Source organism: Sarcophilus harrisii, chromosome 1 (assembly GCF_902635505.1).
Source record: "Sarcophilus harrisii chromosome 1, mSarHar1.11, whole genome shotgun sequence".
Classification (NCBI taxonomy): Eukaryota; Metazoa; Chordata; class Mammalia; order Dasyuromorphia; family Dasyuridae; genus Sarcophilus; species Sarcophilus harrisii.
This window is the reverse complement of record NC_045426.1, coordinates 596,620,082-596,647,766: the sequence shown is the minus strand read 5'-3', so window position 1 is coordinate 596,647,766 and position 27,685 is coordinate 596,620,082. Positions and strand designations below refer to the sequence as shown.

The 27,685-nt window shown below is 31.5% G+C and overlaps 1 protein-coding gene across 2 annotated transcripts in view; it reads left to right on the top strand.

Annotated features, from left to right (window-relative positions):
• Positions 1–27,685, top strand: part of CSMD3 (CUB and Sushi multiple domains 3) — a 1,575,929-nt gene that overhangs the window by 1,383,734 nt on the left and 164,510 nt on the right. For both annotated transcript variants that reach the window (XM_031954893.1, XM_031954946.1), the window contains one exon: positions 25,167–25,285. In XM_031954893.1, the coding sequence (XP_031810753.1) occupies positions 25,167–25,285 (119 nt within the window). The remainder of the gene's footprint in view (positions 1–25,166; positions 25,286–27,685) is intronic.

Here is a 27,685-nt window from a genome sequence, read left to right as displayed (position 1 = left end):
AAAAGACATTTCTATAATACATAACCCAACAAGTGGTCATCCAGAGTTGGCTTGAAGATTTCCAAATTGGGGGAATATACCACCACCCGAAGCAAACAATTTCACTTTTTGGACAGCTCTAATTCTTAAGATTTTTGCACCTGCAATAAAGCCTGGATTTTGATGGGGAAGAGACTAACTGTTATATGTGCCACTTTGGGATTAAACCATTAACATATTTACATCATCTCAAAATTATCAGGACAATCTGGTGTATTGCTGCACCAATACAGAACACTGAGGATGTTTGAATCTTATATGAGATCATAAGACCAGAAGCTTCTTGTTTCCACTTAATTAACACATCATCTCAGGGCATAATTTTTAAGTTAATATGTGATATAATTTGGCAAATAACTGTAATACTTCTTTGATCTAAGGGACAGTTTTTCAGTGATCCTAATCTTAATTCTTGCCATTTTGCCATTGTTGCTTTTATTCAATACTAATAACTTATTGTACTAACTATAAAGGGACAGGTGATTGGAGAATATAACAATATATAATTTATCACAATTTTATTTTATACCTTTATAAACAGTTCAGAGCCTACCCTTGCTCTGTATTGGGGCCTACAATTATACTGACTGATACCTTGTCCTCTTTATTCATGGTTGACTTTGTTCAAACAACAATCCTCTAATCAGATTATTGCAATAATTTTATTTCATCTTCCAGCTACTGCTTTATATTGACATTAGTTATTTTCATCTCCAGACCATGAGAATAAGTTTTTAGTATATTCTTAAAGATTTTGTCTCTTCCTATGCTCTTCCTGACAGAAGACTTTCAGAATTAAGAACAGTTTTAGTATTACTTTTGTTACTCAATGTGGGCCACCCCTTCATTGATTTAACTGTACAGTGAAAATAGGGTTTCTGCCCCTATTATCACGTATCCAATCAATTCATTTTTCTTAGTATGCTGCATATGGTCATATAGCATAATACATGTGATCCAACCAAATCCAATCTCACAGCAACAAAAATAGTAATAACAAAATAACTGTGTAAGACATTAAGATAATACCTAGATGTATCACTGTAGATTCATAGACTAAAAACATAGATGAGGAAATGAATAAACTTGTGATTTTAATGGTATAGGACAGAGATGTCAAACACATGTTCCACAGGACATATATCCCATAACACTACCAAGTGTGGTCTAAAACTTACTGGGAAGTAGCAAAATAAATAAAAATATAATAAAGCACAGGTAATATTAATATGTGTTTTTTTTTAAAAAAACTCAATATATAAATGACAGGGATCTTTATATGTGGTTTAGTGGCATTTTTTTATTAAAGTTTGACATCAATATTGTAAGGAATGCCCTTTCTAATGTAGACTGGCACCATCTCTCTATCCAATATGCCAAATTCCTTTTCTTAACATTAGGGTCTATGGCCAAAAATTGTTTTCATTTATCTACTTAAAGGACAATTAACTCTTTATAAAGAACTTATTGCCAGAAAAATATTTGGTATATAAAGTAAGCACGTCTAGAATTAGGAATTTAGGAAGATCCCATGAGTCATGAGCACAGTGGATCAATAATACCACAAACAACACAATAAAACAAAAAAAAATTGGATGAAAAATCAGGAAACTAGGTTTTTATATATCTTTTTCTTACTTTTTGTGAAATTTTAGCTAAGTCACAACCTCTGTGAGCTTCAGTTTTCTTATCTATGTAAAAAAGATTCTGTACTAAAGGATCTAAAATGTCATATCTAGCTGAAAAATAAAATGACTCAAAGTGAGCAAAATTGCATCCAATAGGTCCTTCAACTCTCTTGATAATTGGTAGACATCTCATATTTGTTATTATTGATTTCACAATAGTGTGAAATGCACATTTGTGAAAGGGTACTTTTGCTTCAAGGAAATTCTTCCCCAGGTTCCTTTTATAATGGGATAATATCACTGATTGTGATATAAAGCCACAAAGGTAAGCTATTCAGAACATAATATGTCCTCTTCAAACATAGAATTCATTTTAGTTCTGAGAGCCTACTTGGTTTAAATGTGTTTAGAACAACATTCAATTACTTACTTCAACAGTATTTGAAATATTGAATAGATGGACTCCACTTAAGTTGTCAAAGCAAATTCTGCAGCAAATATGAGTTTCTTTCTCTTAAGTTGCTGAAGTAATGTCAATATTAAAATAGAGAGAGTATTTTGTTAGGTTGATTTAAATTACAAAGAATTTCAATCTATAAAGGAATTATTTTTTTTTTCTCAGTGTAAGTTAACAAGATCAGTATTTACATAATTTAAATATCTGCAATGGGAATAATTTCATCTACATTAGTCAATTGTTGTATCATTAAATGTGCTCCGGAAATCAAATTAAATTCAGAGATATGGAAAGAATCCTTATTAAACTTACTCTACTTTTGAGACTGTATGAGACCAGTGATACACCATCAAATCTATTTAGATAGAGAAAGAAGGTTGGAAAAGTTAAGTTTGCTTGGGTCTTTTGTTTGTTTGTTTGTTTTTTTAAGGAACTGACTATTTTAAGGAAAATAGAAAAGTATCAGAGAAATTATTTGTTAAAAAAAAGCTTTAAGGTTTGCGAAGCATTTTATATACATGATCTCATTTGATCCTCACTTAAAACAAATGTTATTAGCCCTATTTTAAGGCAACAAAACTGAGATTGAGTTCCAGTGACTTGACTAAGGGTTCATAGATAATATCTGAGACTATATTTGAACTCAAACCTTCCTTATTGAAACCATACTCTGCAGGGGAAAAAAGGAGAAAAGGGGAAATGATTTATATTGTAGGGGTTCATACAAATAATTTCATTGATTTACATTACATGAATGCCAAGGTTGCTTTGCTTCTCTTAAAATTAATAAGAAAAGTATTGTCAGAAATATTTTTCATGACTCCAAACCATCTATTTGTCAAGAGAAGCACCAATGTATTATGTCTCCACTACTTCTCCAAGTGAGAGAGTGAATAAGTTGAATCAGAAACTTCAAAGACTAGTAAACAAATATAGTTTAAATTAAATTCAAAGTAATCTCTATTCTAGAGCTTAGTGGAAAAATAATAAAACAAGCCACTATAGGATTGTTTACTCTTATTCTAATAACAGAACGGACAGTATACTTATGATTGTTTTTTCTAATACATGTGGGATGAATCTAGTGTTCAATGTATCAAATAATGCTTGTGGTTTGAAAAACTGTATGTAGTACAAGCAGAGAAACTAACTCCTTGAACTTTGCCTCAGTGAATATATTATTTTCAGAAATTCTGGAGAAGATACTACCTTCTACATATGTTAAATGGATTTAATTTTTTCATACAAATAATCTTCTTTTTCTATGAAAAGGACATCTTTTGCCAAATTTTGAAACAATAAGATTCTTTGAAACAGTGTAGAAACAGCTATGAAATTACAATTTAGTGAACACTGAAACCTAATAAAAGAATAGGAGGATAGGGACAGGTTTTAGTGTTTCAGTGGTTTCATTGTTAAAGAGAATGTTTAGATGAAGGAACTCCATCAGTACAGGTTGATATCTTCTTTTAAAATTAGAGAGTTGCCTAAATCAGAGTTATCAAACTCAAATGGAAATTAGCTCCATTATAATAGCTATGTAACCTTGGGCAAATTATTTAAACATGCTTACCTCAGTTTTTTCATCTGTAAACTGAGCTGGAAAGAAATTGGCAAATCATGTAGTAACTCTACCAAGAAAATCCCAAATGAAGTCATGAAGAGGAGGGCACAACTGAAAAGTTACAGAATAACAAAAATCCCTTATAACTATCTCTACCATCTATATATTAATTTAAATGTAATATTATCTGTGTCTTGATGTATTTTTATTAATTTTGTTAAATATTCCTCATGATTTAATCTAGTTTCATGGAACTAGGATGTGTGACTTGTAACCAATATTTATTTGATATCTCTGATCTGATTCTTGACTATTGACTTGCCTCAGAGACACAGAAACAAAAACTGATTTGAAAGCATGTTCTGCCTGATTTTGAGATCAACTCTTTGTGACATCATAGTACCTTTGATAAAATAATAATCTAAAATAATAGTTTTTATTTCTTTGGTACTTTAAATTTTGCAAAGTGTTTGCATGCATTTTTTTAAACTTTACCTGATAGGTATTTTTATTGTTGTTTTTCAATTCTGTCTGACTCTTTCTGATCTAATTTGAGGTCTTCTTAGCAAAGATACTAGAATGGTTTATCATTTCCTTCACCAGATTAATTTACAGATGAGAAAATGGAGGTAAAAAAGATTAAGTGATACCACATAGGTAGCAAAAATTTGACTTTGAATTTGAACTCAGAAAGCTGAACTTTCTTGACTCCAGGAACAGAACCCAATTCACTGAGTTGCCCAGTTACCACTTTTAATTTGATTTTACAAATAAGGAAAGAGAGGCTCAGAGAAATGTAGTAATGGTAATATTGACAATAGCATCAGAAGGCTCATCTTATAGAGTGGTGAAAACCATAGCATTATATAAAATTTCAAAACATTAATTTATCATTTTGGCTATTAGCCTAAGAAAATCAAATAAAAATTGAATAATAAAGCTATCAATAATACACAGATGTAGAGTATAGCAAGACAGCCATATTTAAAATAGGTGTGTGTGTGTGTGTGTGTGTGTGTGTATGCTACTACATTTTTAATTCATCATCTCTTTAATAAGAGATGAGTGAAATGCTTCCTCATCATTGTTTTAGGCAGGCAGGGGTCCTCAAACTAAGACCCTTGGGCCAGATACGGCATCTGAGGACGATTATCCCCCTCACCCAGGGCTATGAAGTTTCTTTATTTAAAGGCCCACAAAACAAAATTTTTGTTTTTACTATAGTCTGGCCCTCCAACAGTCTAAGGGTCAGTGAACTAAACCCCTATTTAAAAAATTTGAGGACCTCTGTAGGGAAAGGGTTTAGGGAATATATATTTATATAATGCCTACTATTTGCCAGACCCAGTGTTAAGCTTTTTTATTTCTCTTAATATTATTTCATTTGATTTTCACAACAATTCCTGTTAGATAGATGCTATTATTATCAACCTTTTTAAAGTTGAGGAAACTGAAGCAAACAGAGGTGATTTGACTTCCTTAGAGTAATTCAGTTAATACAGGTTGAAGCTCTGCTCTGAATTGATTTTCCTGACACCAGGCTGAGCACTCTATCCAATGCAAAGATAGCTTCCTCCTTTAGGTATGTGGTTTATTATTTTGTTCATCAGAATCTAAATGCTTTCCAAAGAGAAAATACAAAAGAGAAGAAGGCTTAAGAGAATCATTCATGATAAAAGCTATATTTTTTTTAGAAAGAAGGAAGCGTATGAGACAACAGCAAAACAGTTAGAGGTATAATCAAAGAATATATAATATTGTACAGAGGAAAGAACCCTGCATTTTTAGTCAAAGGAATATCATTCTTGATCTACTCTAAATCACAGGTAACCTTTTGAAAAGTAATTTCTTAACTTCATATTTATCCCTCACAAAAATATAGAGAGATATAGATAGATGATAGATAGATTGATAGACAGACAGACAGAGATAAAATCCCTGATTTTTTCAAATTATAGAATTATGAATCTAATACTTCTAAGATCTAAGTGAATTATTATATTCAGAAGCATGAAGAGGAAATAGCAAGGAAATAACCTCAAAATCATCTTCACTATACCAGCAAGAAATGCCATTAATACTCTCCACAACTTAAGAAACATTTAAAATATGAGTAGTTTACATTATTTTGATCTAATCTGAATTGATTTCCACTCTAATGTAGGAATATCTTTTTATATTTAAAAAAAATAGATAAGCTATCTTTCCTTAGAGGTAGAAATTTAAATAAGGCTCTTTTTGACAACTGTGATTCTCTCTGATTTCCCTTAGAAATATTTTTGGTAATCAGTAATCGCATAGTTAATATTGATAGATTGACAGCCCTTGAATTGATTCATCTATATCCTAGTTTTGAAAGATGAATGCTGGCAAATAATATGGCTTATACAAGAGTTCCATCCTGTTCCTTTATACTTTAGTTGATAATATTATGAGCAATGCTAATGCAGGTAGATTTTTGTAATAGATTCCTAATTGCTTCTCATTTTCATTCCATACTTCAACCCATTTACAGCTAAATACTCATGAAATAGCATTTTGATCCTCTTACTCTCTTCTTTAAAAAAAAATAATATATTAACCAGGTTCCCATTGCCTATTCTTTAAAGTACAAATCCTCTGGTCTGGAATTTATGTGCTTCATTTGTAATAGTAATAGCAATTATTTATATAGTGCTTTAAGATTTTCAAAGCACTTTACATATGTCCATCTTTTTTAATCATCACATCTACCCTGTAAAGTCAATGTCATTATCACATTCATTTTTAAATGAGAAAATTAAGGCTGAAAGAAGTTATATGAATTTCCTAAGATGGCACAGTAATTTTCTGTGGCAGGATTTGAAGTAAGATTGTCCAGACTCCACCTAACTGCCTCTAAAAACTTTCATTGGAAAATAAAATCACAGAGTATATGATATTCTACTCCCTACCTGCCCCTTGCTGCCTCTCTAAACTCTACTTATAAAAATTTTCCTCATCCCACAAGGCAAAATTCAAAAAGCACCTCATCCATGAGTCTTCTTTGATCATATTTCTTCCTTTTAGCTAATTTATTCAGCAAATATGTTAAGTACCAACTATGAACAAAGCACTGGCTAATTTCTAGAGCAGTAATTATGGAGCTAATGAATCAGGATAGGAAAAAAAAAAACTTATTTCAAGATAATTTAATTTCTCTGAAAATCTATATATTTTATTTATGCCTCTAAAAACATCATTGAGAAAAGGTTGTTGTTTTTCAATTCTGTCTGACTCTGATCTAATTTGAGGTCTTCTTAGCAAAGATACTAGAATGGTTTATCATTTCACCAGTCTGATAAAGAGGTTTATGACCCAAAATAGAGTAAAAATTCCATTTTTTTTTAACTTTTTCTTGAGTATTACCTGGAATACTTTGACTGCATGTTATGGATAAAGTTTTTTTTTAAGAAGTCATACCATTTTTTGTTATTAATTTTTTTTTGAACAAGTGATGTCTCTATCGTACTTCTTTTAATGTTATTAACACAACCCGTCCATTGCAGAAAAAAAAAAACAAAAAAAAAAACAGGAGGCTTTCAATATGAAAATTACTTCAATCACCAGGTATAACCTGATATTTGTAAGATGTCAGACACTGATCAAGTTACATGAATTTTCTAAATTTACATTTCTACTTTTTTTAAGACGGAAAACATAGTTTTTGGTTTACATTGCTATGAGAATCAAATGATATAACAATGGACAGTGATGCATACCATTAAAAATATAATTGTAATATACCAAAATATGATACTTAATGTAAAAGTATACAACTTTTACAATACAATGCAGCACAATAATACAATTTCAAAACCACATATTTTTACATATTTTCATTTAAAACTAAATACAAAATAAGAAAAAGACTTATCCATGTATTCTTAATGGACCTTCTTAGATCTTTATATACTAGCTTATAGTTTCAGCTCTTGACACTAGAGAATAAGAGTCCCAAAATAGAGGTGAAATTCTCTAAAATATTAAAATAAAATAAATAATAAAAATAAAGTTCTCCCTCATCTGAGGTTATATAGTCACAGAAGTTCCAGAATATAAACACAAAATATTAATGAAGTATTTAACTGTAAAGATGCAACCATAGTAGGGTAATATGTCTTCAAGTAGCTGTATCATAGTTTTATTTAGCCTTTTCTCCAAAGTACTTTTGAAGTAATAATAACTTGGTCAGACTTCTCATAACTTTAAAACTTTGAACCTGCACCACAGATATCTCTATGGGGTCAAAAGAAGTCTCTTACTGAGTCAAGAAGAGTATTATGCTAGTTAGTTAGTTAAGGAAATTGTCTAAATTGCCAGGTTTTTAATTTTAAAGAGTGAGAGAATTTACAAGGGAAATGCTGCTAGTGAAGAAAACCTTTGCAGGAGCTAGGAGAAGTATGATCTGTTATCTAGGAGGAGTATTACCTTCCGACAAGCCATGTAATTTTTTAAGGAAATCAATTCAATCATTAGAAGATATCACATCCATGAGTGGGTAGAAAGATATGCCCTAGGCAGAGATAAAGAACTCTCAAAGAGTTTGACCTCTTGCAGTGAAGAACAGGGACTACTATGGATTTAAGGAGAAAGCAGATCCAGCCTAGTAGCTGAGTACTCTGTCAAAGAGAAATTCCATATTCATGGCACAATTTTGTGAAAATTATAAAAAGAGGATATTAGAAGTTGTAAATTGCCTTTGCCACATTTTTTTTTTTTTGCATTTTTCTTTCTTTTCCACTTTAAATAATCTAAATTTGAGCTGATTCTTCTTATGAATGTTGGCTGTGCTTGTAGGAGAGTACACTCTGGGTTCATGGGTGAAATGTTTTGAAGTTATTGATTTTACTATTCAGTCTAACTAAATATCTTTTTAAAGAACTGATTATGTCTACTATTTGTTCATATGAGCTCATTTTACAGCCATACCCCTACAAACTGCATCTTGAACATCAATGTAGCGGTCATCCTTTGGGGCGATTCATTCTTGAGTGTGAATAAAATTTCACACTGAAGAGTATCAAGCATCCAGTTATTTTATTATTCATGATTTTGTAATCTTATGTAGTTGTGTTCTCCCTTAACTTGCATATAAACATACTTCATGTACATTTGGGTATAATGTCTTGCTAAACAAAACATGGATAAAAATCATGGTTCTTTTGCTTGAAAAATAACATAGTGGTTATTAGTGGATTTGCTTTTAGTCTCCCTTCAAACTAGGTTTCTTCTTTTTGGCCAATTACATAATTAAGTATTCTTCCTGAAAAGCAGTATCTTATTTTGAGATTAATCACAGCCACATTTATATAAATTTTCTAGTACCTCATTCATGCATATGCAAAGAAAAATTTCATGCAATATTAATTTTAGAAATACCTTTACCCAATTATGTATTTAATGTATGCCATTTATAATGCCATTAACTCAAGAGAACTTCCATAAAAATAGGAATAATGGCTCTTAAAACATGTTGAAATGAGTTATTTCTCCTTAATGCTATGAAATTATAGAATATCTACAATTTAAAATTTTGTTGTAACCCAATTTTATGTCATTTTATAACAGTTTGTTCTTTTCTACTATCTCAAAACAAATCAAATATCACTTGCTTATTGTAATGACTGAATATCAAGTCAGAGCAATTCTACTGAATCATTGATTTCTTGTTTTTTTTTTTTCTGTCCTAAAATTTTTGCTATCAGTCCTACAACCCTCACTCTTATTTTTTAACCTTTTCAGTTGGTAGTATCATTGAATCATTGGATCATATGAATATTTGGCTACCTTCATTTTGGTTTATAATAGCAATAGGCTTTCAAACAAAGAACCTTTGTACATATAAAACATAAATTCTGCAATTTCTACTATTCTGCAAAAAAATATTTTGTTTCTAATTTTGATCTCCTCTGGGAGTTTACAAAAAAATAGTATTAGAGAAAAGAATAATAAATCAGAAGAAACTTTGAACTCCACTAAATCCAATTTTCAGATGAAAAAAATATAGATGATTTTATGAGGTTGAATGGCTGCCTAGTACTACACACACACATACACACACACACACACACACACACACACACATACACAAATACACTACATAGTTGAGCTACATAGGAGAACTGTGACAGCCACCTGAATTTTCTGATTCTTATTCCAAAATAATTTTTGCTTTTTTCTTGTGTTTTTTTAACCTCTTCTTTAAACTTTTACCTCTCCTTTATACTGTACCCCATAAAAAGTTTTCAACCTTGGATGATCAAAAATCTCAAACACTGGCTCTCTGTGGACTCCTTCCTCTGCAATATTTAGAGCAAAAATGAATGTTAAGAAATGATGACTAAATGAGATTAAGTTTTGTTGTTGATTTGTTCCATAGAATCTATGTATATACATAAGCTGCCTTCATTCTGTGAACATACAATTTCCAGTGTTTTGATCCCTTACTCAATCAAAGATTTATTAAGTGTTTAATGTCTTACAGGCATAGGACTAAGAAGTGAAGACTATCTCGTGGCCTTCTCTCAAAAGTTTGCATTCTAATGAAGCAGAGAATATAAATATTTAGAAGAATATGCTTAGTGTAGACAAGATAAATATAATAGAGGTTTCAAAAGGAGGGCTTCAAGATGGGCTTTTTGAGCTATCTTGAAGTAAACCCAAGAATTCCAAATTGTAAAATGAGGAGGAACAACATTCCTTTAATAAGAGATAGCCTTTGCAAAGGCATGGAGATGAGAAATGAACTGTTGTGTATATATAAGAGTGATAGATCAGTAAGTCTGGATCACAGAATGTAATGTAAATGGAAGAGCAAAAGATAAGAAAAATGGAAAGATTGAAAGAGTCTTGGAATAATAAAATGATATATTCCATTCTGCAATTTGGAACACACATTCTACTATTCACAAAAGTTTTAAGAGTTTACCTTTTCCCTGACTACAACAAATAGAATTCTCTTTTGCACCACTAATCAATGGATAACTTTACTAAAGGACAGAGAATCACAGAATTAAAAGCTGGAAGGGTCCTCTTTGGCCATTTAGTCTAATCCACCCATGAAAATAAGTGCACATGGGAAATTGACTTGAAATATAAAGCTCATTTTCCCAAGAAACATTATTATACATGTACTTTAACATATTTAACATATATTGGTCTACCTGCCATCTAGAGGAGGGAGTGGGGGAAGAAGGGAGGAAATTGGAACAAAAGGTTTTGCAATTGTCAATGCTGAAAAATTCCCCGTGAATATATTTGGTAAATAAAAAACTATATAAAAAAGAAACATTATTATGCATAATGCTTAAATTAAGATTACTCCACAGATGCTGTTCAACTCAATATTTACTGTAGTTCCAAATTCTTCACAAATTACTTAGAAAGCTAATTAGCATGTTGTCTAGAGTACTTGGAAGGACATGAGATTTGCAAGGGACAGACTATCTTGCTGAGCATACTAAATGGAAGAGAACAGATCTGCTCTACCCTAATTATGCCATTTGTAGAGTAGCATACCATCCAAGAGAATATTGATACCACTGAAAAAGTTTCTTATGATTAGTAATAAGTTTTATTAGGTATAATTACATTGATTAGGCTGTTTAAAGGAGTTTACTCACAAGAGGCCAAGTCATCCTGGATGAGCCAGGACAAAATGACATCTTGGATCTCTGCATCACAGAAGTCAGGTCAGGCATTATATAGAAACAGAACAACAAAAGCATAGTGCATGATGACAAAGAGTTATCTGCATTTTTTCCTATAGGATTGTTGGAGGGTTTTTTTTTTTTTTCTATTTACATTTACTCGAAGTAGTTTACATTTTTCTCTGCCTTCATAGGTCATTTTCTCATTTACACTTCTGTACAGAACTAGACTTGGTAATCCAAATAATAAGGTTGAAACACTGCCCACTATATTTACTGGCTGTGTAACTGAGCAACTCATTTGACTTTTCTGTTCCTCACTTCTCTCATTTGTTAAATGAAGACAATAGACTTGATAAATTGTAACATTCCTTCTAGCTCTAAATCAATGAATGGAAGTTGGAAAATATAACTTGTATTTAAATTAGGAATTCCATGATTATTTCTTGTTAGAGAATTATTAATATCAGGTTTAGTCATAGCTTTAATTTTTAAATGATCTAATTCTTTCAACCAATGGAGAGAGATTCTCTGGTAAAGAAAGCAAATTTATTCAAATACAGAAGTCCCCTCAAGGATTCTATATTCCCATCTGAAGTCCAGAGTTATGACTCTGTTATCTCTTTGTAGCTTGTTTGTTTTTGTCCTCTTTGTCAAATCTTCTTTGATATATAAGATGAAGCAAAATGTGTATTGAATAGAAGGGTCAAAGATCTAATGTTAGGGGAAAAAAACAACATAGAAGTCATCTAATCACACAAGCCCTGTTTTACAAATGAGAAAACTGAGACTTGATTAAATGGTTTGCTAAAAATTATAGACAGGTTAATGACTGAGTCAAATTCAGACCTCTACTTTTCAACCCAATACACTTTCCCCTGTATTATGCTTTTTAATTATCTATGATCACTGTCCTATTCTTTTCCAAACAATAGTCTTACTCATTGTTACTCTTGCTCCTAAAATAGTTTTTAATCAATTAGTTTAATTGAAACTTAAATACAAATAGGAAATGAAAAATAAGCCATTGCCATATGCACAACAGAACACAAAAGATAATTCAAAATATAAAAACATTGGGTTCAGAGCTGTCCATCTCTTCTTTGCTTCATTTAGATTTTCTTTTGTTCCCTGCTATATACTTTTTACTTTATTCTTTTCCCCTTACTCCCCAAGGAAGGTTAAAATTGTGTGGATATATTTATATACACATGTGTATGATATATATATATATATATACATACATATATGTACATACACATATATTTATTATCACACACATATACAATAATATACATTCATATAAGATTATACTGTGCTTGTCTGTCCTTTTGTTCTGAAGGTGGATATTACCTTTTTTCAAAAATCCAAGTCTTTCCATAGTTTTCTAAATTCACCAACTCATCATTTCCAAACCAGAGCAATATTCCAACGTAATATGGTCTAGTTATTTTAACTAGTCTAAAAGAATATTGATTAATAGAGCTAAAACATAATATTTTTTCTCTTTTGTTTACATCTATCTTAGCTCAAACTTTGCCTGAATCAATCTGAAATAAAAAAAATCATTAATTTTCTGACCAAAAATATTCTAATATTGGTCTTTTTTATTAAGTTTGTGGGTATCTCTTGTTTCCTCTCCCTTAACTTCTCTGATTTATTTCTACCTGATACTTTGTCCTCCTAATGCTTAATCTAACCTCTCCTCCCTCCCAAAGGATCCCTCCCTTATCCTCTCCTATAACCTAACCCATTCCTGTTAACCTACATATCTTATCCCATCCCTGTTAATTTACACACCACTTTATCTTATTCATTCATCCCTTTCTAAAAAATAAGTTTAAAAGACTTTTATTCCCTTCTCAAAATGTATGCTATTCTCTCTTTAATCCTGATCTGATTCGAGTAGGGTTCCCTCTAAAAATCCCTCCCATATTCTCCCTCCATCCTTATCTCCTTATTCTCTTACGTTCCCCCCTGCCCAAATTAAATGACATGTTTCTAAATATGTATTGTTCCTTTTTTAATTCATTCCCAGTGAGATTAAAATTACAGAACTATCAACTCTCCTCCCCTGTCTAATCCCTCTGTGTTTCCTGCAAGGTTTTCTTTTTTTTTTTTTTTTTTATAATTACATCATATTCAGCTCTACCCCAATCTTTCTTTCTAACTGTGCAATTAGTAATGATGCTACAATTTACATTTCCATGTATAAAACATAAGTTGTACTTATTGAGTCCCTTGTAATTATTTTTTTGTTTGTTTTCCTGAGGCAATTGGGGTTAAGTGACTTGCCCAGGGTTACCCAGCTATGAAGTGTTAAGTGTCTGAGACCACATTTGAACTCTGGTCCTCCTGAATTCAGGGCAAATGCTCTATACACTGCACCATATAGCTGTCCCCTTCTAATTATTTTTTGATATTTAATTTATATTTTTCATTAATTTAAATAGTCATAGGTCCATTTTCCTTCAGAATAAAGCACCAGCATCAACTCAGTCTGAGCTTAAGCTCTTTTGATACTATTTTTATAAATTTGTGCCACTGCTGTATATTGATCCTCAGCTACATTTCCCAGCTTCCATAATCTGTACATCTTTTAAAAATTAAAAATAGGAGAAAAAATGAAATGAGGTTGGTGAATTCATCATGTAATCATATCAGCTGTATTAGATATGTCTTCCCTTTGTTTTATTAATTTGTAGGTGCTCAGCTTGTCAAAATTTTATTCTTAAGTATTTTTGGTCTCTGTTTAGTCCTTTTCCCATATAGAATCTTTATTGAGTATACTGTCTTTCTAGAAACTTTTTGTAATTTCTTTCTTCCAAACCCTAGTGTTCTTATATTATCAATAAATAAATAAACCTTTATTAAATATGAATTCTAAGCTTAACCTTTTTGAAGTTTGTAGAACAAAGAAAGGAACTTTGCCTTCATATACTGAACAGCATTTATGTGAAGTTACTTTCTAAATTACAACTTGATATGTCACATTATATTATTTTGTCTGTTAAACTGTGACTTCTTTGAAGGCAGTGACTATATATATATATATATATATATATATATATAATTTTTTTTTTTTTGCTTTTCTCTGTATTCCCAGCTCTCAGCACTATGCTTTGTAAATGGTAAATGTTTAATAAATGCTTAATAACAAACTGATTTTTCAGTTTTCAACTATTATTTTCAACTACTCTTCCCATGGAGAAAAGTATTTTTTCCACATGCCTACTGGAATCTTTTTTTGCATTATATTGAACTTTTGAATCATATGAATTATATTTTCTAGGAACTAATATAATGTGAATGGTCAGGAATGAAACTTAGTGATATTCAGGAGTTAACAGAGTCTCACGTGATCCCTGATGCTATGAGTCTTAAAGCCTTTGAGTTTTTAATTGGTTCTTCAGGAATTGAAGGAACCTTATTCTAAAACAATTCTTAGTTCTAAAACAATGAGTATAGGGTCCTAAATTATAAATAAATTTCTCAATTTTATGAGTGGCTTTATAATCTATTCTTTAGGATCAGCTTAATGTAGAAAGGCTTTTGCACAAAGCAAGATTATTAACAAGTAGAGAGAATAAAACACATGCATACATCCCTACACATCACAAATCTAAACATTTTCTCTTTAGGTTAATAAAAATCTTAGGATATTCAAGGACTATGACATTTTTATCTGCTCGTCTTGAACAGCTTAAACTTATGTTTAAATTCCATTTGAAATATCTATTTACAAGTGATACAAGCATGAAACATTTAATTGTAGTTCTTGAATTTGAAGCATCCACTAATATACATTTCTCATTATATAGTGCAATTATTAGAGTAAGCATTCTAATTCACAGTGACTCCTCCTTTCTTAAACTGTATATACAATGGAACATTAAAAATATCAATACTCTATATCAGTGTGACTCACATTTAACATATTATGTAATCTTTTATCTACTGGGTCATTCATTCATATGAAGCAACTAACCTTTGTTTCTCTCTCTTAATTCAAATCAGCCTGACAGCCTATCAGTAATAAAGCTTTTTTTTTTTCCTTTTGAATATGTTAAAGAATGAATTTTGCTGGAAATCTTGGAAATTATTTCAGTAAAATGATGTTTGTAATAAAATTTGAACAAATATGAGTAGAATAACTTCAAACTTACAATTATAACTGATCAATAGCATTCCTATGCTAGATTTATTTTTGTATGAGAAGAGCTGGAAAAAAATAATGTGATGGTTATAAATAAATTTTGAGAATGTAGAAAACTAAGGAGTTGGATTTTTTTTCAGATTGGGACACTAGCAGAAAAAAATTTAACAACAGACTAGATTCAATTTGATTTTACATCAAAATTTGCTTCTGGGTCAACTTTGTCTCTGGCTTCAACAGTGGATTAATCAATCCAATTCTCATTAGAAAGTTAGAGAGCATTCTTGATTGCCAATAATTTTATTTTATAAAATTGTAACTCATAGACACTAAAATTTTTCATGGAATTTTATGGCCATAGCTAAGACTCTTGCTATTTGTTTCCAGGATATTTTGAGACCCTTTTTCTTGTGGATTCCTTAAAAGAAGGAAAAAGATCAATTCTGAATTTTGGCCTCATAAGGAAGGCCTTCTAATTTGGTATTAAATCACTTGATGGGATAAGAGAAGTAATAAATTTAGTTCTTTTTATAGTAACTATTGGATGGAAGTCTTTAAATTTCAGGTACTTAAATCACTATTTCCTTTTTACTGCTTTTACAAAATATATGTATTTCATTTGCTAAGCCAAAAGTCAAATGATGTACCCACATTTGTCATGACTTGTTTATTTATCTCCTATATTTACTCTAGTAGTTGCATAATATCCATATATAGGGAGTCAGAATGTATTCATCTATCTCTTCTTTATATTATATTACAAATAGATTTTATTGTAAAACTGATGTCTTCTGGGGGGAAAAAGCTTAGAAGAGCAGAAGCATATATGCAAGACTTCCTTTAAATGGAATACAAACCAAAAAGCTAGAATAAATGAGTGGAAGGACAGATGGATGATTGGACGGATTTATGGATGGATGGGTGGATGGATAGATGGATGGATGAATGGGTGAATGGGGGAAGTAGTTGGGTAGATATGTGAATGGTTAGATGGGTGAATAGATGCATAGACAAATAATCAGCACCTGACAAGCAGACAAGCAGCACCAAAAACAAGATACAATTATTTTTTATTAAAACTTTTTATTTTCACAACATACACATTTATAATTTTTCAGTATTGACTCTTGCAAAACTTTGTGTTCCAATTTTCTCCCCCTTTCCCCATCCTCTCTCCTAAATGACAAGTAATCCAATATATGTTAAAAATGGTAAAAAATATATGTTAAATTCAATATATGCATACATATTTATGCAATTATCTTGCTGCACAAGAAAAATCAGATCAAAAGGGAAAAAATGAGAAAGAAAACAAAATGCAAGGAAACAACAAAAAGAGTGAAAATGTATGTTATTATCCACACTCAGTTTCCACAGTCCCTTCTGGGTATAGATGGGTTACTCTTAAGAAGCTCCCTACCTAATAGAGGAGATAATATATTAATAGATATATAGGTATAAGATATATGAAGAACAGAGATAGCATAAATTCAAAGGAAAAAAGATACTAGCATAGAAGGGAGTAGCACAATGGGCTGAATTGATCTTAGTTTTAAAGAAATATAGGGAATCTAATAGCTAGAGGTTAGAAAGGAGAACATTCCATACATGGAGGAAAGCTGGTAAAAAGGCATATCAAGTGGAAGATATATTTTTATGTCAAGTAACAGGCACTGTGGCAAGTTGTGGTAGATGAATGATGAGTATATTGTAGTAAAGAGATACTTGAAACACTAAAAACAGTCAGAAGGTGATTTAAATGATTCAGATCCAAAGTGAAGTTCTGTATCAAGGCTGTGACCAATTATAAGTCTTAACTCTAATAGCATAATAGCTACCCTTAATATCGCAAACGAATCCATTGGTTTTCTGTCCTTCACTGTGAAAATATCTGGGAGATGACTATGAACCATTATATAGAATTCCCAATCCCTCTATTTTTGTCCGCCTGCATTTTTAATTTTCTTCACAGGCTAATAGTATACTATTTCAAACTCCAATTCCTTTTGTACAGCAAAATAACTGTTAGGACATATATGCTTTAACATACTTAACATGTATTGGTCAACCTGACATTGTGGGGAAGGAGGGGAAAAATTGGAACAAAAGTTTTGGCAATTGTCAATGCTGAAAAATTACCCATGCATATAACTTGTAAATAAAAAGCTATAATAAAAAAATTAAAAACAAAAAAGAAAAAGAAAACTTCCACTTTCTCATTCTGAGGTAGGTTTTGCTTATTCAGCACGATTATAACCCACCAGCATCCAAGAATTTATGACATATATGTGCTTTACATGTATACTCTTGGGTGTGGCAAATGTCTCTTAGAAGTGGCCTGTGAGTATGATCCCCACATGCTCCTCATCTTTTGCCTTTAGAAGGAATAGTGAATATCATAGGATGAATAAGTTATCATCATCACAAATCCATTATGTTCTCTTTTCCTCAACACTCACTCCTCTTCTATACTTTCCTATTACTTTCTAAGGCATTTCCATATTTCCAGTCACAATATTAGCATGATTCTCAGATTTCTCTGACTCTAAATATGCAATTAGTTACCTAATACTTTCATTTCTTTCTCTACAATACTTCTGATATATGTTCCCTTCACTTTATTCCCCTGAATACCAGCCTAGTTCAGGCCCTTGTTGCCTTTTACCTGGACTAATGTAATATCCTTCTAATTTATTTTTCATCTTAAGCATCTCCCCCTCTTCAGTCTATCCTTTATATGGTTTGCAAAGTTATTTGTTTAGAGTACACATCTCATTATGTTATTACTCTATCCATTTGCTTATAGGAACTTCCAATTCATGTCAGGATTATTTTAACTTTGACTCAGGTTTTTAATTCTATATTTCTGTATATACAGAGAGATATAAATGCATGTGTATGTAAATGTATGTATTTAAATACTAAAATAGATCTGGGAACATACACATAGTAGGGGGCAAGGGTTATCATTTACCATTAAAATAATTTATAGAGCTATGTGATTTTAAAAGTTTTGAGACCACTGAGTTAGAAGATCATTTTGATCTCTTGCGAGGATGACTGCAATAATTTATTGACTTAAATATTTAAGCTTAAAATTAAAATAAAAAAAAAATTAGTTACCAATTGACACTAATATTCTTGGTTGAACATTTACAAATTTCTTTGGAAAATCATAGAAGGTAGAGCTTATTAGATATTAACACAATTGAATTTAGCAATCCTACATCTGCTTCATAACTTGCCTTGCTATTACTTAATCCGCCCCCCCCAACCAACTATCTTCCTTTTTCTTCACTAATCTTTTGCTTCTTCATCCACCAATAACAGTCTCTTTATTTCTTTATAGATTTTGGGGGTGATGTATTCTTCATAATTTATGTGTACTGTTGCCTATTGAACCCATTCCAGATGTGAGTAGGTTTCCAGAAAAACAAGCAATCCTCCCTGCCTCCAGTACCTATATCTATTATTCCTCTGTACCTCATATGTATTACCTGATTACTATTTTTTACATTGATTCTACCAAACTTTTTTTTTAAGTACCCTGTTGTTGATGTGAATGTTAAACGTATCATATACACTTTCTTATCTTAAAAAAAAATTGTCTGTATTTATATAGGTTATTCAATTTTAAGTTTCTTCTTTTAAAATGTATTTAGTTTTAATACACATTGCTTTATTAAATGTTGGTAGAGAAAAATCAGAGCAAAAGGGAAAAAAAATGTAATCAAATTAAATTAATCAAATTCTATTCTGTCCCATCCTTTTCTTTCCTTTTTCTCCTCCCACTTCTACATAGGGTTAGATAAATTTCTATACCCAACTGAAAGATGAAGTTATTCTTTCTTAGACCTAAAACTAATGGGAGAGATTAAAAAAAAAAAAAAAAAAAGAAGTGAACATAGCATGTGTTGATTTACATTCAGTATCATTACATTTTTTTCTGGATGTAGATGGCGTTTTCTGTCCAAAGTCTATTGGGAATGCTTTGGATCACTGAACTACTGAGAAGAACCAAGCCTTTAATAGTAGATGATTGCACATTTTTGCTATTATGTACAATGCATTCTTGGTTCTCCTTTTCTCACTCAGCATCAATTCATATTAATCTTTTCAGGCCTTTCTAAAATCAGCTTGTTCATCACTTTTTATAAAGCAATGATATGCCTTTACCTTCATATAGCACAACTTGTTCAGTCATTCCCCAAATGAAGGGCATCTAATCATTTTCCAATTCTTTGCCATCACAAAAAGAGCTGCTACAAACATTTTTGTGCATATGGGTCCTTTTCTGTCCTTTACGATTTCTTATATACAGACCTAATGATGGCACTGCTGGGGCAAAAGATATGCAAAGTTTTATATCTTTTGGGGATAGTTCCAAATTCTTCTCCTGAATGGGTGGATCAACTCAAAACTCCAACAATTGTATATTAGTGTCCCAGTTTTTCCATATACCCACAACATTTATGATTATCTTTTCCTGTCATCTTAGCCAATCTGAGAGGTGTGAGGTAGTACTTCAGAGTTGTTTTAAGTTACACTTCCCTAACCAATAGGGATTTAGAATATTTTTTCACGATATAGATGGCTTTAATTTTGTCATCTGAAAATTGTCTGTTCATATCCTTTAACCATTTATCTATTGGGGAAAGGCTTTACCCTTATAAATTTGACATAGTACTTTATATATTTTAGAATCAAGACCTTTATCAGATATACTGGCTGTAAAGATTTTTTTCTCAGATTTGTATTTCCTTTTAAAATCTTGTTTCTGTTTGTTTTGTTTGTGCAAAACCTTTTTAATTTGATGTAATCAAATTAAATTATTAATCAAATTCTATCCTATCACACTCTTTTCTTTCCTCTTTCTCCTCCCACTAATCCATAGAGTTAGATAAATTTCTATACCCAACTGAATGATTAAGTTATTCTTTCTTAGAACTAAAACTGATGAGATCAAGTTTCAGACAATGCTCATCCCCCTCCCTTCTTTTACTCAATTGTAATAAGTCTTTTGCATCTTTTCATGTGAAATAATTATCCCATTATACCTCCCCTTTTGTCTTTTTCCTTAATGTCTTTTTCTCTGATGTCATCACATCAGAGTTCATTTGCAACCATACCCTCAGTCCATTGATGCCCTCCCCCCTCCCCCCATATACCCTACTAACAGATACAGTTCTTAAGAGCTAGAGATATGATTTTCCTATCTAGGGATGTAAACAGTATAACCTTCAAATATATATATATATATATATATATATATATATATATATATATATATATATATATATATATTTTTTTTCTCCCCTGTGTTATGGGCCAGAACTCTTGCATTTGAAACAAGGATTCTTACAAGGTGCTAACTCAGTGGAATTGATAAAGACAATGGTTATCTAGTTTAACATGATGAATAATAGTTCTCTAGTTTAGTACATGTACTTAGTACTTAATATAGTTCTACAAGATTCACACCTATGATAATGTAATTATAAGGGAGCATATAAGCTAGGAGCCAGAGCTAGAGACAGAGACAGAGAAGACAAGAGGATTGGAGATGGGAGCTCAAACCCTCAGACTCAGAAAGATTCATTTTCATCTTCATTAGCCTCATGGTGGCAGGCTCTCCTCCTTCACTTTTCTACTGAAACCAAGACTTCTGAAAGCCTCTCAAGAAAGCTAGCTGGGCCCCAGACAAGGAAACTAGATTGTGTAGGAGATAATAAAGCATTTGGACTATAACACTTGGCTATTCTTGTGGTGATTAACCTGCTGAAAGTAATGCTGCTCCAAGACACCAGAAAACCAAACAAGAACACTACACTCCTGTTTACCTTTTTATGGTTCTCTTGCTTCCTGTGTTTGTAGATTAAAATTTCTGTTTAATTCTGGTTTTTAAAATAGAAATGATTGAAAGTCTCTTCATTGAAACTCCATCTCCTCCACTGAAAGATGATCCTGATTTTCACTAGATAGTTAATTCTTGGATGTAATCCCAGGTCCCTTGCCTTCTATATTATGACATTTCAGGCCCTCTACTCTTTTTTTTTTGTAGAAGCTGCCATATCCTGGGTTATCCTGATTATTGCTCCTTGATATTTCGATTTTTTTTTGTTTGTTTGTTTGACAGGTTGCAATATTTTTTCCTTAAGGTTGTAGTTCTGGATATGGGATTTTCCTTTTTGGATTTTTTCCTGAAAATAATTAATAGATTCTTTCATTTAGTATTTCCCTCTCTGTTTCTAGAATATTATGCTTAATGATTTCTTGAAGAATGTTATCCAGGCTCTGTTTTTGGCCATGTACTTCAGATAGGCCAATAATTTTTAAATTATCTCTTCTGGATCTATTTTCAAGGTCAGCTGTTTTTCCAATGAGATATATTCCATTTTCTTCCATTTATTTATTATTTTTAGTTTGTTTGACTCGGAGTCATTAGCTTGCCCTCTTCTAGTTTTTAGTGTGTGGTTTTCTTCATTTACCTTTTATATCTTTTTCCATTTGGCTAATTCTGATTTTTAAGGAATTGTTTTCTCCAGATACTTTTTTCCTTCCTTTTTCCAAGCTGTTGACTCTCTCATGTATACTTCTCCTTTCCTTTCTATTTTTTTTTCTTCTCCCTCTCTTATTTGCCTTTTGAAGTGTTTTATGAGCATTTTCAAGAAGTCTCTTTGGGTATATACTCTAGGCAAGACCCTCTTACTCACTTTCCCAGAGTGATTGAATTAAATCTGATTTGAATTAAATACCTCCTTCATCCCAGAGAAACTGACTTTTCTTTAAGTTTTTCCAGCTTGATTTTATGTGGTTTTGGAGGGAAACTGGGAGAGCTTGAGCATCTTCCTGGTTTTACTTCATCATCTTTCTGTGCTTCCTTCTCTTTCCTCCCCATCCCAAAAATGCCCAGTGTTAATTTTTTCAAAATTGATCTTTCATGTTGACTCTTATACATTAAATTTTCTGTTAAGTTTGTTTTGGTTGATAGAAAGTCCTGAAAATTTACAAGTTCAGTGAATGTCAGTTTTTTTCCCATTCAAAATTAAAGATATGTTTGCTGCTTTTGGGCCCAGGCCTAGTTCATATATATATATATATATATATATATATATATATATATATATATTTTTTTTTTAACTGTAGATGCTGATAATTTTTAAACAATTCTAATTTTAGCTCCAGTGAATTTGAATATTTTTTTCTTAAATTTTCTCTTTGACCTGGGAGTGTTGAAATTTGGCAATAACATTCCTGTGTGTTTTCCATAAAGAATGTCTCTAAGTTTGTGATCAGTGGATATTTTCTATTTCTATTTTCCTCTCATATATTACTCTAGGAAATTTTCTTGGATTATTTCCGGTATTATTGTGACAGAGTCCTCTTCGTCACAACTTTCTAGTTGTACAATTATTCTTATGTTCTTTCTCCTTAATCTGTCATTTTTCTTATAAAATGTTTCACATTCTGTTCTATTTTCTCATTTTTAATGATCTGTTTTGTTATTTCTTCATCTTACATAACTTTACTGGCTTCCTCTTGCCCAATTCTAATTGTCAAATTATTTTCATCTTTGAGTCTGTGTAACTCCTTTTCTAGTTTGTTAACTTTTTTATAAGCTTCTTGTTTTTTAGTTTTATTTTTTTTTTTTAGTTTTTTTGCTTTAATTTTTTTTCAATGTCTCTCATTTGATTTTTAAATTCTTTTTTGATTTCTATAAATTCTCTCTGAGTAAGGACCCATTTCACTTTACTTTTTGGAATAGCACCTTTTTAGACTAAAATGTTCTCCTCTGAAGATGATCCTTGGTCTTCCCTGTTCCCATAATATGTTTCTATGGTGGGATTCTTTCTTCTTTACTGATTTTTTTTCTAATAAGAGGTATTAGTGTAAGCCCCTCTAGTTGTGGGCTAGGATGATGATGTCTCAATATTATTCCCTTTAGCTCTCCACTCTGACAGGAACTCCAAACCAAAAGCTCCACCCTCCTCCAAGTGCCCCGAGTCAGCAGCACCTCTGCCCCATTGCTTCTGCACTCATCCACTCACTGAATGTTGGTTTCTTCTGGCGATGGTTCTTGCTGAGGCTCCAGCCACATCTACCAAGCCTGAAACGTCCTCACTTGATATTTCTGCAGAGCTATCCCATAACTTTGTTCACTTCACACAACTTAACACCCAGATCTTTAGATCTTCTCATTTTGTATCAGGAGGATCCCTGTTCTTTCTACCTAAAATCTTCTTGATTTTTCATCTATCTATGTTCCTCCTGAGGCATAAATTTGTTCATTTGTGGGGGAAATCTGGACAGCTTGAAATTTACCACCCTACTCCACTGTCTTTCCAGAATCCTTCCCAAATCTTTTTTTCTTTATTTTGCCAAAATTTAAGAGTGACAATGACTTATTAAATAATTCCAAAATCATGTATACAGTGAAATACACTGTAGACATTTCCATATTTCTTATAGTTCCTAAAATTTGAAAAATTTACATCTTTGAGATAGATTACATAAATTTGAAGTAAATACAGTTAAAGCATCTTCCTTTTATTATTTAGAACATTGTTTAATCTTCTATGATGACTTGATTTTTAAAATTTCAAGTGTCCAGCTTTGTACTATTTGCACTTTGACAGTGAATGACAGTATCTCAAATCCTGATGCTAAGTACTTGATTAAATGAATTCAATTTAAGGGATACAACACTCAACACATTATTATAGTAATCTGGATATAGTATGTGAAGAATGCTTTCATAGATAAATATAGCACATCATTTTTAACTGGTAATAGTTTCCCTTAATGTGTTTCAAACAGTCATTTGATTTCTTCCCAAAAGTACCATTAGAAAGAATTGAGTCAAATAATAAATGTTTATGTGATTTCTTGGGATATAAAGTTCTTAATAGTGTGTGTCAACGTGCATCTACATGATTAAAAAAGAATTGTTTTGGCTAAAATTAAGCAATGTTTTTAATGCCTTAAATGATTTCCTGCAGGGAAATCTTTCATGAGAACCTTTAATTCAGTGTTTTGTTTTTCTTTGTTAAGAAATCTCCTGCCAAAACCTTACTTTTCTTTTTTGGAAATAGTAGCAGTGTTTTGAGCTATTCTTTGACCTCTATCACAGAATGTAAAAATAAGGAAAAATTGCAGACATCAAGAGGAAAATAACTTCTAGCCTCTCTGATTGCAGTCTGTTTTAAGACAAAATATTACCAATATGTCTCTACAGTTGTATAAAGTTGAAAATATGTAAATATTTCTATAAATTAAATTTTAATTCTATGATTATAAAGGTAAACATTAGAGTTAATATATAACACATGATTATGTATAGTCCAAATACATGTCAAACCCCCTTTTAAAAAAAAAAGTTTCATATACTTTAGCTACTAGACAGATTTGCATTGTATCTATTGTTTCTTTGTTATAAATGAAATTTATTTGAGGTTATAGTGCAATATATTCATATATAGCTGTATCTGAGTGTGTATATATGTGTGTATGAAATCCTCTTAGGTGAAATTCCAAATGACCTAACCTCACAATTTATTTTATGAAGGACTCATACTTAGTGCTAATAATTCAAGTATGGTCACTTGACAGTAACTAGCACTATCCTGAAATACTTGAAATTAATTTCCCCTAGCAATTGGCTTGGATTCTTGTCCTGAACCACAGACTCCAAGCAGTGGCGTAAAAATTGGAGACAGATATATGGTTGGTGATGTGGTATCCTTTCAGTGTGATCAAGGATATTCCCTTCAGGTAAGACATTTTAAAAAATTTATTGTTAATCTGCATGTATCACTCCATTTGCCAATAAGGTTAATAACTGATTATTAATAGATTGATGAGCAACTTTATGTATTACTATGTCAATCAGTAGCCTTTCTTTTCCTGTTATTGTCCTAAAAGTTCAAGAGGGAATTCAGGCTTGAAGGTGATGGAAGTATGAATGTAAAATTATGTGAATACCTATATTGTACTCATTCCAAAATAAATGCAAATGACTTCTAGACTTTTCGACATCTCTTTTTATATATTTTTTAATTTATATTTATTTTATTTTTTTATTTATATTTATATTTTTATGAGTATAGACATAATCATATATTTCCATATGTGTATGCTTGCATATATTCACATACACAGATATATACACATATTCATATACATATATATGTACATGCTTGCATATTTATTATTTTTTAATTATTATTATAATAATTTTTTATTGACAGAATCCATGCCAAGGTAATTTTTTACAACATTATCCCTTGCACTCACTTCTGTTCCGATTTTCCCCCCTCTCTCCCTCCACCCCCTCCCCTACATGGCAAGCAGTCCTATATGTGTTAAATATGTCATAGTATATCCTAGATACAATATATATGTGCAGAACCAAACAGTTCTCTTGTTGCACAGGGAGAATTGGATTCAGAAGGTAAAAATAACCCGGGAAGAAAAATAAAAATGCAAACAGTTTACATTCATTTCCCAATGTTCTTTCTTTGGGTGTAGCTGCTTCTGTCCATCATTAATCAATTAAAATTGAGTTAGGTAAATCCACTTCCATCAGAATACATCTTCATACAGCATCGTTGTTGAAATATATAATGATATCCTGGTTCTGCTCATTTCTCTAAGCCATCAGTTCATTATATATCTATTATAACTTCACTACTTTTTTCCCTTAGTTTTTTTGAATAGCAAATGTATTTTGAATTAAAATTAATAATATTTTTGAAACATTTATGGAAATCTCCAAGGAAATAAGTCATCCTCCTTGTAAGTAAAAAATGTTCTTCTCTAACATTGAATTTTCAAAATAATAATAATAATAAATTCAGATATTTCATTTAATGCAATGGGTAGTTATTTATTTCACTCAAGGAAATGAATTTCTAAGTATATCAACTGCCAACCCCAACTCCTGACCCAAGACTTCTTCAAACATATTGTTAGAAATTCTGTGTGTACCATATGTTATAAGGACCTTTTTTGTTTTGTTTTCTTGGAGGCCCTCAAAAATCTACATACTTTTTTGCTTCTAAAATATTGCTGTGAAACATAATCTTATACAGATTGGGAACAAACAACTGGAAGATTATTTAGGAACTAATTCATTCAAAATTTCAAAATTATTTGGGAAGTAATTTATTTAAAAATTCAATGTGAAAGTAAATTTTAAAAATAAATTCCATAATTAAATGCTGAAATGAAAATCATAAAGCTGTAAGGACATTATATAAATTAGATGTTCTTTCATTTTAAATTATATTCATAGCTTAAATAAGGAAAATCAAATTGATTCCTTTTATTTCATGAAAGTTTTTGACTTCCATTCAAATGTAATGCTGGAGAAAGTGAGCCAAGTTAGAGATTAGAGAGTTTTTAATATTTTATTTGAAAGAGAGATTTACTGGGAGTAAATGGATCTATGGTTTGGTCCCAGGGTTGACTGAGACTATCCTCTTCAAGAATCCAGGAAACAATGTGGCTCAGATACAGGAGTAGACTGAGTCAGGGGTGGAGTCAGAGTGCTGGGAGCAAAAATGGAACTAACAATCTGGTTCTGACAGGGTTGGGGGAGGAATTTAGATAAACTGGGATTACAGAATGGGTAGAGTCACTGGACATTCTAATGATGTCTAAGATAACAGGTCTTTCTCCTTATCTAGATCATCATAATTAGGAGGGAGAGGTAGTTTTGCAGGATTGACCAGAATAATTAGGAACTGAGGCAGAACAATTCAGGGAAACTGAGTCAGGGTGTTTAGCTACAGTTCTCTTTTAATGTCCTGACCCAGTTTCCCTAATTGTCCTATTCAGTTACTCTCCCTCAGGTTATAACCATTCCCTCTTACTGTTAGGATAAAGGTCTTATATCTTAGACCTTAGGCTATAATTATTCCCTCTAAATGTTTGATGGGATAAAGGTTATCCATTTTAGATGTCATTAGAATATCAGGAGCCTCTCTAGTACCTCCCATTATATCATCCTAGGTGCCTCCCCCCATTAGGTCATCCCCATCCAAGTACCTCCCCCATTATGTCATTGTTCTTGTTACTCTATTAAAGAATCTTGTATCCCACAATCCAGGCTGGATTCTTTGAGATGATAGTCTCGTTCAGCCCTGGAACCAAACTATGGATCCATTTAGT